Source organism: Mercurialis annua, linkage group LG6 (genome assembly GCF_937616625.2).
Source record: "Mercurialis annua linkage group LG6, ddMerAnnu1.2, whole genome shotgun sequence".
Taxonomy (NCBI): domain Eukaryota; kingdom Viridiplantae; phylum Streptophyta; class Magnoliopsida; order Malpighiales; family Euphorbiaceae; genus Mercurialis; species Mercurialis annua.
In genome coordinates, this window is record NC_065575.1 from 5,552,886 (window position 1) to 5,566,301 (window position 13,416).

The 13,416-nt window shown below is 32.6% G+C and overlaps 1 protein-coding gene across 1 annotated transcript; it reads right to left on the minus strand.

The window, feature by feature from the left end:
- Nucleotides 1-458: 458 nt before the first annotated feature.
- LOC126686395 (15-cis-phytoene desaturase, chloroplastic/chromoplastic) lies at nt 459-8,298 on the minus strand. The gene is made up of 15 exons (XM_050380436.2): nt 8,140-8,298; nt 7,575-7,817; nt 7,349-7,481; nt 6,767-6,855; nt 5,955-6,012; nt 4,967-5,122; nt 4,363-4,511; nt 3,562-3,681; nt 2,958-3,171; nt 2,764-2,866; nt 2,135-2,182; nt 1,885-1,930; nt 1,307-1,494; nt 1,011-1,173; nt 459-671 (listed from the first exon to the last, which is right to left on the minus strand). The coding sequence occupies exons 2-15, from the start codon at nt 7,785-7,787 to the stop codon at nt 612-614; spliced, it is 1,740 nt and encodes a 579-aa protein (XP_050236393.1). The 5' UTR covers nt 7,788-7,817; nt 8,140-8,298; the 3' UTR covers nt 459-611.
- Between the last annotated feature and the right edge of the window lie 5,118 nt (nt 8,299-13,416).

Sequence of the window (13,416 nt, forward strand, 5' to 3'; positions counted from 1 at the left end):
AAAATTGTAGTTCACATTAAGAACCATAAGATACTACATAAACAGCCATCATAATAAGATCATACAATCACTTTCCGATACGAAATTAAACAAAAAATACAAAATTTTCGGAATAAGAAATTGTTGGGAAGCTAATACGAAATTAAACAAAAAATAAATTGTTATATTCTAATCGTAATAAAAGATTGAGATTCCCACAAATTCATTTAAACTTGAGGGGGCATGTTTACGATGTACACCGTTCAGCTTAGATTAATTTGATTAAAGATTTTTTTTTTATCTACACCGTTCATTAGATCGTGACCATGACCCCGCAAATTCATTTTAACTTGAGAGAATCCCAATCCCGTAATAAATTGTTCAAATCACCCAACGTTTTGATATTAGATGTTACAATTTCTTTCGTTTTTCTTTAGTTTTCAGCTTTGTAAAAGAGTAAATCCTATAAAGATGTCATATAGCCAATCGCATGCACTTTCACAGCCAATAATAATGGTAGTGAATTTGCAAGGAAGGAGTTCAAATCCATTAAATGAGAATATTCACTCTATACAAATTGCAGCATACATATTAAAAAAAATCGTAACATCACTGAAGCTTTGTTGACATGGTTAACTAATTGTTAACTCAGCCAGCTTTTTTTGCCCTCGAGCGGCCAGCAACTCATAATCCTGCATACGACGAGCACAAGAAATAAGCAATAAGTATTTACGGAGGCATAATGAATACGGTTTAAATGTATAGTTTCATCTTTGCTTATGATGCTCTAGCATTTAGCAAAACATGCTAACAAATCTTGTCAAGGTTAGCATGCGCTATGTTGCATGGAAATTTCTGGCGTTTTGTTTCCATTTGCAAAAACGCTTTTGGAACTCCGAAACTCTATAGTATGATCTATTTTTCGCCATTTTCCATTTCGGCATTCCTTGTTTTAGCATTTCTGTTTCTGTATGACATAAATAATATATTAAATAACATAGAGGACGGCTCAAGTTCGAGCAGCAAAGTACCTGGACGATGGCCTGTGCACAAAACTTCCCAGAAAGAACAGCACCTTCCATTGAAGCCAAATATTTTTGTTTTGTGTAGTCACCAGCTAAATAGAAGCCCTCTAAGGGAGATCTTTGCAAGGGACGGCAAGGTTCACAGTTCGGGACAGTTTTGTAAACAGACCTGAGAAATTTCGGGTAGACGTCAGTAGGGGGGAATGAAGACCAAACTAACCAATCATTTGCACTAGTTCAACTTTAAAAATGAGGATTGAATAAAAGGAGAGAAAATAAAAAGCGGATCGACATGATTTTACCTGGGTGTTTTGACAACATGATATTTCAAGATTTTCGCTTTGCTTTGATCTGCAGATATTTCATCAGGGAAGAGTTTTGCTAGTTCCGTCATTGTAGCATCAATGATTTCTTCATCGCTGCGGGATATCCATTCTTCTGCAGGTGCAAAAACTAACTCCAGCATAGATTGATTTGGATTATAATATTCCTGTATTTAACATTGAATTGCAATTAACACTTATCTGATAAAGAATTTAATCTAGTACAAAAAATTATAGGGACATTGAAGTTTCTGAAAGTTTGTTGTTTAATTGTATAGCAAGCATACATGCATTCACCATTTCTGTATCAAAACACAACTCAGATACAAACGAAATGCATGTGTGTTCTTAAATTGGCAAGTACACTTCAAAAATATTCTTCTTGTCGAGTATTATAAGTACATTGTGGAAAATAATAGATGACTGTCATCTCGACAAAACATTGTCAAGATCTTAAATATCTCAGCATAAATTGCACAATGTATGCATGCATTTGTTCTGTGTGGTGTTTGCGCACGTGCAAGCGTTTAGGTGTATATTAAGAACTGCAATTTTACCTTGCATGTAACCGACATATCAGCATAAACACTAAGAAGGGGGCTTCTGCATATCATAATAGAAAAAGTTCAATCAGTAGAAAGTTTAATGTGCACTCCAATAGTTTTAAGAATCTAAACTCGATAAAACAATATATATTTTTTAAAATCTTGAAAATTATAACAAGTTTGTAGGAAAGTAGTAGCAAGATATTCAGAAGAAGTGCTTAAACAAGATAAAAAACAAATACATAAATAATAAGAGCAGCACCTGCTAAAAAGTAGGTGATCATATGTATTCTTTAGTTTCCTGTCAAACCTGAAACAAGAGAATTTTCTCTAAGTGGACTATTATGCAACCATGAAAATTCTATGACAATGATATACAAACATGAAAAGGTGTGGCTAGCATTAATCCAATACTCATCGTATTTCCATGTAGGGGTGTGCATCTGGTTTGAACTGAATTGAACCAAACTGAAATTTTGATTTTTAATTTTTGAACATTCAGTTTTGTTGGTTTTTACTGTTTGTACCAAAAGTGAACTGAATTTATAGAACCGAACCCAAAACCATTTTCTTTTTTATAATACCAAAGCGAACAAAATCGAATTTGTCAATTCCTTCAGTTGTTCAGTTTGATTCGAGTTTTGCACACTCCTATTACCATGAGTTAAATGATGTGCAAATGTGAAAATACAATTGATGAAACACATATCACCAAATCATCTAACAAGATCACTCTAATAACCGCACTAACTTCCCAACTTGTAAAATTATTTCATAGCAGGCCACAAATCGATCAAAATATTTGTCAAAATAACATATATGAGCAGACACGCACATAAAAAAATGGTTAGCAATATGTTAATTTTTAACGGCAAATGATATATTACTGACCATATGTGGACATTAATGACAGGAACTCCAACCAATTTCTCCAGTTTCTTGAAGTATGGAATCTCTTTCCAGCTATCAGGCAAAAGAAGCTTCAGGATATCAACTGATGGAGCGAAATAGGACAATGCTATTAGAGAAAAATGAACCAAGAAAGGTACAACAGATAATATTATGATAGGGATGTCAAGTTATACCTGGAGTGGCAAAGACATGTACATCCCCTTCAATTATATCCCCACTAGTTAGTAAAAAGTTCTTCACTGTTCCGTCATCATTTAATTCAATTTTCTTGATTCGTGAATTTAGCCTGACTTCACCACCCAGAGACTGAATGTGCTCAACAATTGGCATACAGAGTCTCTCTGGGGGGTTTCCATCTAAGAAAGCCATCTTTGAACCATGTTTCTCCTGTAAATTATATTACCAACAATCCTAATGAAGTTAAGATAGTTCAGTGATTGTACAGCAATGCCAAGCAACTAAAACTCAAGAAGCAGAAAACAAGCTAGAAGAACATTAGTATTCGAAATTAGCGTGTAATAGTAAGACAAAATAAAATTATGATCAGTGTATCAGATTGCCTGAAGTTATAGTAGAATTAGCATTTTACTTGAAGATTGCCAATTTGTATCTAAAAATCATATGAAGAAATAAGGAACAACTTCCAAGTTCCAACAGCAACACGCTTAAAATAAAATTTCAAGTATGCTTAGAAAATGTAAATGAAAATTTTCTATCCAGCAAAATATGGAGATCTCATAGTAAAATGGACCTGATAAGAAAGAACAGCAATCATACCTGAAGAAATCTGTTCAACGCGATCAATATGCATTGCATTGAAAGTTCCTCAGGGTTGATAAAATTTAAAGCCTTTGACATGGCAATAAACACCTCCTTTGTCACTCTATCAGGCACACCCTAACAATCAAAAAATATAGAAAAAGTCAGTCATAGGTTTTCTTTGAAACATCTGTAATATCCATTCTATTTTACTACTACTCGTAGGAAAAATCCTAATTCGTAATTTGAACTAATTTTATTCTGATTGCTACATAAATAGACCCATAAAAATCATATCTAAAGAACGCACAGTCGCACACTAATATTAGTTCATTGTATAAGCCTCTTCTCCAAATGCAAATGATGTCCTCTGTACTAATAAAGCTAATGCAGCACTGATTTGAAGAAACAAAAAGATAAAAGAAAGAAAAAAAAGCCTTGCCAGGCAGCAAGAGTTAGACAAATGTATCGGCATGCATCAATTGCAGAAATCTTAACCAACTGCACATTTATATGCAACATCCACAAATTTCAAAGTAAACAGTGTAACATGTTTTTTAAGTTGTAAGAGCTAGTATCAAATAATAGGGAAAACATTTTGCATTTATAAGTACTCGACAGGCCAATAGTTCATAGTTAAAGCTTATGCAAGACTGCGTCCTTTGTTCTATGCACCAGTACTCTAGTTTGATCAATTTAAATAGCATCAACTCTTAGCTAAATTTCATATGTATAACAGGACAAGCCAAGTTCATGGGTTTTAATATCAACTAAAAATTCAGATATTATAATTGCAAATATTGGTCTGCTAAAGCTCACCTGCTTTCTCATCCACTCTTGAACACTCAACCCATCTTGAGCCTCAACATAAGCCTGTCCGCCAACTATTGCTGGCAGGAGGCCTATTGCAAATTTCACTTTTTCTGGCCAAGTCAGCATCTCATTGTTTTTCAGAATTGCCCATATCCCTGCAATTAAAACCATAGAAAACATCTGAACTCTGAAGCAATAAGTGGCATAAAATAAATGCAAATGAAATAATAAAGTAAAGCAGCAAGTGCATCCGTAACATAGTATGTAGAGCAGTACTTCAAGCAGACATTTGTTATATTCCAGCCGATGCAAATAATTTTTTACATTCATAGGGAAAAGAACATACAGCTTATATTTCACGGATTTGTAAGTCATATTTTCAGGGTAATTAAACCATAATGTTATGAATTTATGCATAAAAGCTCATGACTTTGTACTTTTCCTTGCTGGGACTTTATGTCAAGCTTATGGGTTATTTTGAAAAAATTTAGAGACAATGGCCTCGACCAACATGTTCCCTATTGTTTGCATCCCAATTGTATTGGACTGAAGCCCATGTTTTTCTGCCGGGGAAGTAATGCATACATCTAGGTGTGTATAATTTGCTTACCATTTAATGGTGCAGGAAGAACATCTGGGAAATCAAATCGGCTAAATTCTCCTGGCTTGTTTGGCATTGCAAATATCATAGAATGCTCCTTCCACTGTAACCTATCATTTATACCAAGTTCTCCAAACAGGCACTGTACATTTGGGTATGCTCCAACTTGCAAATCAGATAAAAGAGGTTCAGTAAGAGCAGCAAAAGAAACCCAAAAAAATTAGATACAATCCTGCTCATTAATGCCAAATTACTGAACAATTAAGGTAAATGATGCATCATAGCATCATCAACAAGTGAACATGCAACAGAACTTATTAAGGCATTTGGACTAACAAGAATTTCACTAGTCGGATCAATAAAATAAGAAAAAAAGTAAAAAGAAGTGACAAATGTTAGATTCCATCTTAAAACCAATTGGTATTAAGTGGAGGTGCCCAACTAATATATAAACACATGTCCACTCACACACACACAACTAATGTGGGATTTCCCACTTTAACACTCCCCCTCACGCGTAGCGTGTACGGGCCGAGCAACAAAGTCCCCCATCACGTAAATCTCACGTGGGCCGGGCCAAACTCAAATTGTGTGAATGGACAAGGCTCCGATACCATGTTAGATTCCATCTTAAAACCAATTGGTATTAAGTGGAGGTGCCCAATCAATATATAAACACATGTCCACTCACACACACAACCAATGTGGGATTTCCCACTTTAACACTCCCCCTCACGCATAGCGTGTACGGGCCGAGCAACAAAGTCCCCCCTCACGTAAATCTCACGTGGGCCGGGTCAAACTCAAATTGTGTGAATGGACAAGACTCTGATACCATGTTAGATTCCATCTTAAAACCAATTGGTATTAAGTGGAGGTGCCCAACTAATATATAAACACATGTCCACTCACACACACAACCAATGTGGGATTTCCCACTTTAACAACAAAAACTTCCCTTTTCCCCTAAAAAGAGAAAGAAAGCTCTAAGACTTACAGAATATATGCAAGCCTGTCTCATACCAGTCCCCATCGTCATCTTTCCATGCAGCCACCTAAACCATATACCAGTCAATCAAAACATACCACATCAAAATATAAGACCTTATGATCATTTCAAGTAGAAAAAAAGAGAAAATAATAATGTACTTCAGAACAAGTATTATAGTATTGCAGTTGTTATCTACTTCAGCAATTCAACCCAGAGTTCTAAGTAAACATCGTAAAAGCCTCAAACTCTAAGAGGCTAACAATAAATTTAAAAAATGATATGGAATTATTCAAGAACACACTTCTATTTAGGCTCAGTGTAAATTACAAATGGCAATAAACAGAACTAGCATGTGGAATATCAGAAAATGAGGCAACAGAGGCATGCTAATATAGAGTAAATAGACAAGAAAGAGTAGAGAACTACAATAGAACAATAAGAATAGCGCTACAAGAACATAAATACGAAAGAGAATATAGAGAAAATGGTAAGGAGAAAGAGGATACAAAAACTAAGGTGGGAGCTAAAACATAAAACAAGAATAGGGAGCAGGGAAGAAATGGTTGAGAATATAGAGATTAAAAGGGAAGTACTTGCAGATTAGAGTTTATCACTTACTTTATCTAAATTATAGAAGGGATACACTCATATGAACACCACAAACACCAACCATATATGAAACAACAATAAGAATTGACCTAAAGCTGTAAAATTTCCAAACAAATTTGCATTATCACTTTGAACCTACGCAGATTATTTATTTGCATAGCCAGAGTTTGCTTATAACTTATTAAAGAAATAGTGGGCAACACAAAAACCTTTCCACCTAGAACATCTCTTGCTTCCAGCAATATAGGCTTGTGCCCTGCATCTGCCAAATACTTCGCAGTTGACAAACCAGCCAATCCTGCAATATGCGGACAAGATATACTCAGTAACAAGATTTTAAATGAAGAGGCAATGAAAAAAAAACGTAGGAGGGCATTCTTATAAGTGCTATGAAGCATCAAATGCTCAAGTTGCTGAAACTAGTCAATGTCTATTTGTTAATATCTGAGCAAAACAAGCCATAAGTTGAAAGACCTTAATAAGGCAATTCAGATTCTGTCGATGATACAATTTATACATGCAGGAATTTAGAGTCAACATGCTAAGAATTGAAATCGTGCATTTTTTTATTTTGCCAGAGCAAGATTATTGATTGCATATAAAGCTTCTCCATATTTGGTATATGCCATTGCTCACCAACCCATTTCACCGCAGCGAAATTCAAGATATCTACTTTAGGATAGTCCACACCCACCCATCATAGGTACTAATATCCGTAATAACTTTATAACATAAGAAAAGGTGCAATCAATAGGACAAAAGAAAAGAAAATTGAACAGGATCATCATCACCTGCACCAGCGATTACAACCTTCAATGGTTTATCTGGACGAGGAGAAGAGCGAAAGGATGACGATAAGTAGGCAGCCTCCAAGAAATTCACAGTGTTATCAATGTCTGGTCTAGGATAGTCCACACAAACTACCTGCATCATCAAATAATATGTAACTTTCATGGTTTTATATATAAGAAAAAACATTGCAAGTGATGCTAGAAGATCACAACAAGAAAAACAAACCTTCAAAGGGCCACTAGAAGTACTCCTGTATCTTGTTTTAGAAGCATTTCTCAAAGCATGGCCCATAGATTCACTACCTCTAAATGCTAGTACATTGGTTTGATTAGAACATGTAGCATAACCACACCTGAGGGTTGACTGCAAATTCCTAGTGTCTAAAATATCACTATGCCAGCTTAATTTTAATGCTGAAACACCCCCATATAGAGACATTTCTTTAACTTTTAAACAGTTTCAAGCACCCTGCAAGAAAAGTTTCAATAAACAAAATCAACATAACATCAAAGAAACCAACAAATAATAAGAACAAAGCAGAGAATTCTGGCAATTCAACAAATTAAAATATTTTCTACAAATATGAAAGGCACCCAACCAAGATATTAGTTTCAGTTCAAAAGAAGAGTCTTTTCAACAAAATAAAAGGAACCCAAGAAAGCAGAGGATTTTGCAGTCCAAAGAAACAATCTTTTTCATCAAAATAAAGTGCAGAAAGCAAAGAATTCTTGCAGTTTAGTCCTAAGTGAGAAACAGTAAAAATTGAAAAGTGAGTTAAATTATAGAGTACCAAAATGATGGGGCAGCTTGAAGAAGAAAACTGTGAGAGAGTTGTGGTTTAAAGCACTATAAGAGAATTTAGTTGATGGTGATGATAATTAAGATTAACTAAATTTGAAAATTTGGCAGGTATGTAAGGTTGGGTTGGGTTGGAATATTCTTGTGGTGGACAAATATAGTAGACTTGTTGGGACTATTTGGCGTTTATGGCATCTTATTATTAATCCATTACCAAAAAATTAGGCCTCGTACTCAGATCCCTCTATTTTTTACTTTTTTTTTCAATAGGTCCTTCTACTTCAATTTATCGTTTTGATGGATTTGGCCAAAAAATTATAATCATCTCATTAAATATAATTTATATTCATATTTATAAATAATAAACTAAAAACTAAACTAAACCGTGATTAAATTTTACTATTAATTATGTTTAGTTTACTAATAAGATAAATAAAAAAATTTAGAAAGAGGGTGCGTTAATGGAAGAAATTGAACCCAAAAACTATTTAGCACTTATACTATCTGAAATATAACTCATTAATAATAAAAATAATTAACAGTAAAAAATAGGGATTTTTTGTGCCGATTTTGTTTGTATTTTTGAAAGGATTTTATTCCATATATAAATTTTGTTTTATAAGGTTAATGATATGAATTATTCCAGAATTAAACTCCAATATTGATTTGTTAAAATAAATATTTCCTTATTTGTCTATATCTCTCATATATAGGTTATTAAAATATATCAGCATTCTTATCAAAAATACTATTTAATCCAATTCTTTAGCAGCATTACTTTTATTCCAACCGAAAGTGTTATTATTTTATTGGCTAACATCTCTTCTCAAAAGTGTACAATACTACAATCTAAATAAAAAAATTAAAGTCCACCATATTAAGTGGTATAATAATAGTGTTTGATCAAATATTTACTCTATTTTAAAAATAAACCTATGTGTGATATTAAAAATTGTCAATAATTATTATTACAAGTATAAACAACTCTCAGATCATTAGGACAAGAGTACTGCTAAACAAAAGAATAATGATTTAATGATCAATACAATGTGCAGAGTTAGTATGAACAACTGCAGGCGAATTCACAAGCCAGTGAAGGAAATACTCGCGCCGATCAATTTGTACCCCATTGCTACAGCTGTGAACACCCAAAATTCAACTGCAGTTTGACATTTGAGTTTCACCAGAGATGCCTGAAATTGAGTACACAAAAAGAGTTTTATCAGTATCATGAACGGACCTCTATCCGATTGAATAAACAGCTAAAGAGGTCCGTTCTTGAAGCTCGGAGGATGTTAGAATAGACAGAGTTCCCCGAGCTTCAAGAACGGACCTCTATCCAATACACAGCTAAAGAACCATTCAACTCAATAGTTAAATGGCATAAAGTCTTAATCTAACACGAAAGTCCACCTAAGGGTGTGCAAAACTAATCAAACCGAGTAACCAAAACGAACCGAGAAATTTGGTTCAGATTGACATTATAAAAATCTGATTTTTTGGCTCACCCCTAAGTCCACCTAGCACGATGAAATTCAGGAAAGCATAAATGAAACACTAAATCTTCATGTTAAGAAGACAGAATGCAAAAACAATGGTTGTGCGCTGAGAGCTAAGTAGCTGTTGAGTACGAAGAATCAGTTTATTGACACATTAGGCACACCACACTAGCTTCCATGATCAGTAGAAGGTATTTCAATCCGAGTCGACGAATAAGCATATACGTAGCCAAGAATAAATTGAATTCTTTAATCCTAGTAATGCTTAATAAGATGAACAATTCAAGGCTCAATTTTACCAAATGCGTATAACATTGCTAATAGTACCAAACAAAGGGATATCATAACATTGAGAAACTGTGTAGCAGGAAAGACGGGGCATAATCAATAAAGAAAATCGAGTGGAGAAGATTTAGCTAACACGGTATGGAGCAAGGAAAGAAACACAAACAAATGTAAAAAATGCCTAATAGCTAGAGCCCCAATAGCACCAAACAAAAATTAAAGAAATAATGATCTCTTTCAACATAGCTAACTTTGAAACAAAAAAAATAACTCATTCCTTATTTTAGCTTAGCTACAAGGAACAATAAGATAAAGAAAGGCCATCTTCAAGCAAAAACAAACAAGAGGAGGCTATTCACATATTATCACCAACGCGTACATGTGGAAGATAGCCGATACCATGTGAATGTATTGACTGAGTAATAAAAGGAAGTCAGGATCTACAGTAAGTTCTATCCTTTTTGACTTTTACTACTTAATTCCTAATTGAGCTAGAGATGGAGTTTTTCTAATTGTTCTTTTTTTTCCTGACCTCCATTCTTTCTAAACTATCAGTATAACGACATGGTATTCGAACAGGGAAGTTTCACATTTTTGCTGAATCATGTACAGTTCTTTAAAAGAAAGTCTCAAAGTTGATAAATCGTATATGCATTCTGAATTCCACATTCCGATGATACCAACTCAAACACAAAAAATTTCCTTCCTACCTCTTGCCAACCTCAGTCAAGTATCTCGATCCATTGTAGAGAATGAACCACATCAGAACAATCATCAAAGTGTCTGCACTAATTCAGGAACTCAAATATGCACAATTTGTATAGATAATTATTTCTTTAATTCCACATGACATGTCAAGTAGCTTAGCAATTTTCCTCCAAACTTCTATTGGTAGGCTTTTTCCATTACATTGCAGCACGGACACTTCATTCGATCAACGATTTCCATTTTAAAAACGTGTCGGGAAACTTGGCGTTTTGGACACGAAACTTCATTTTTAACATGGAAAACCTTCAAATAACATTATTACGATGTGTCACTTTTCCCATATCCGTGTCCGTACAAAATAACCCATTAGTATTTGTGCAACTTTTCAGAATGAAATCACATTAACAATTAAAAACCTATCCGAGACATAATAATTGCATCACCATACAGAAACAAATAAGTCAAATTATAAAATCCAAATCAAAAGGACTAAAGGATACTGAAAAGGCAACGCTCCCACCAATCCAACATGTAGAGACCAAATGTGACATTATAGAGATACAGTTTATGCTGAATCCAGTTCATAACTTCAATCCTGCAGTGAATATATTAAAGTATACAAAATTAGAATAAATCTAAAAAGGACAAAGTTAATTGCAGTATGCAAGCCCCATATCCGAAACATCAAATGTCCGAAGCCGCGTTATTTTATGATTTTCCCATATAAAAATTGAACTTTAATAATGTCTTCTGAACGTCCAGTATCCGAAACAGGACAAGTCGATTGAATAAAGAGGTGTTATTTTAAGGTTTTTTATATAAAAATTGTGTCCAAACGTCAAGTATCCGAAACGGGACACATTGATCGAATGAAGTGTACGTGCTATCAAAATATGCAACTTCAACAATTTGAGGCTAATTTGAAGAAAAAAAAATTATAGCTTTCAATCAGCCAATCAAAATTGAACTATATGGTATCCTTTACACACTAAAATCCAATGGGATCAAATCAAGGAAGCAAAAAGATGCTGACATACCTTATTGCGGTGACCGGTAAGTGTTGAAGAAAGTTTCGGACAGAAGCCTGCTGTTTACAGGGAGAGGGGCAAAAGGTTAAAATAATAAGTTAGAGGGTGTTTCATGGCCTAATTTAATACTTAATTTTAAAATTTTAATGCTTATTTTTATTTAAACATATAAATAAAATTTAACTTCATTATTGAGTTGATATTATTAATAGTGTATAAAGATTAAGAACTTCTTTTATATATTATTCATAATTTTTTATTAATAGAGTAAGAGTATAAGTCATTTAAATATATAAATAAATAATATGAAGAATACACTATTTTCGATAAAAGAATTAATAATTTTGATATAAAATGATTTTGGATTTAATTGAATAAACTAAATTAATTGTAAGTTATATCATGGAAAATTTAAAAGTTTATTAGAAAGGTCTAAATTCAGAGTAAATGCTATATTTTTTGTGTTAAAATCTTTGTTCACATAGATGATGAGATAGGTGTTTGTTAACCAATTTAATGACTTCAATTAAAATTTTGAATATTTGTTTTTACTAAGTAGCATTTAATAATAAAATATAATTTCTACTCAATTCTATCGATCAAGTCAAAAATCACGCCAGTGTGGACCTAGCCTAGATGATTAAAGCGTCTATAAGTGCATTAAAAGGTCATGGTCGATCACTATCTCCATAACTAACTACTAACAAAATGAGATTATAAGAGTCGTACTCTATCTTTGGCAAAAAAAAAAAGTCAAAAATCAGTACAAAAAGTCAAAATATTTAACTTAAAGACATTGCGGTTGGGGGTAAATAGAATAGGGAAGTTGTATTTTCCGGGAAGTATCAAATTTTTTTTGCTTGGATTAATTTTTACATTTTACTTCCCGGGAAGTTGGATGTTTGACTTCCTTTTGACTAGGGAAGTAACTTTCCTAGCAAAATCCAAGAAAGTAGAACTTCTCTATCACTTTTGTTGGTTTTTCCTAATTTAACTTTAATTCTATTTTTTTCTTTTAAAATTTATATAAAAATATTTTTATTTATTTTAAAAAATATACTTATATTATTTTATAATTGTTATTTATAATAAGTAAATATTTTTATTAAATATTTTATATTATGTAAAATCAAATAAAAAATATAATTTTCAAATTTTAATATTTAAAAACTCTTCTAAATAGTACTTGAATCGTAAAATAAGAGATAATAAGCAAAAATTAAATTATTTATTGCACGATTTTTAAATTAAAATTATTTGTTTAACAATATAAAAATTATCAAAGGACATTTATGTCTTTTTAGTTAAAAATATAGTATATTATATTAAAATTAATTTTGAAAAATAAAAATTAAAACAAATAACATTTATCAAACTTTCTGAAAAGTTAACTTTCCAGGAACTACACTTCCCGAAAAGTTACTTTTCAGGAATTGCTATAAAACGAACCAAGCGAGTCCAAAGTTCTAACAAATTCAAAAAATAAATTTTATTGAAAAGGTTTGAAAGATATCATATGGATAATAACATTCAGCACTTAAAAACTTTAATTATTAATATATATTCAGCACTTAAAAACTTTAATTATTAATATATATTCAACTCTTAAAATTCATCACATAGTAACAATTTCAATTTTTTTATATCCTTAATGCAAATAATGTCTGGTGCCAATTTGAAATGATGATGTCCAACTTCTTTATGCAAATCATGTTTTTGTAAATATTTGTATTTTTGACATTCTTATAA

Coding starts and splice junctions, on each gene's coding strand:
- LOC126686395 (XM_050380436.2), bottom strand. CDS start 7,787: ATGTCTCTATATGGGGGTGTTTCAGCATTAAAATTAAGCTGGCATAGT. Junction 5,123..5,954: donor GACAGGCTTGCATATATTCT/GTAAGTCTTAGA, acceptor CTGATTTGCAAG/TTGGAGCATACCCAAATGTA. Junction 1,931..2,134: donor GATCACCTACTTTTTAGCAG/GTGCTGCTCTTA, acceptor TATGATATGCAG/AAGCCCCCTTCTTAGTGTTT.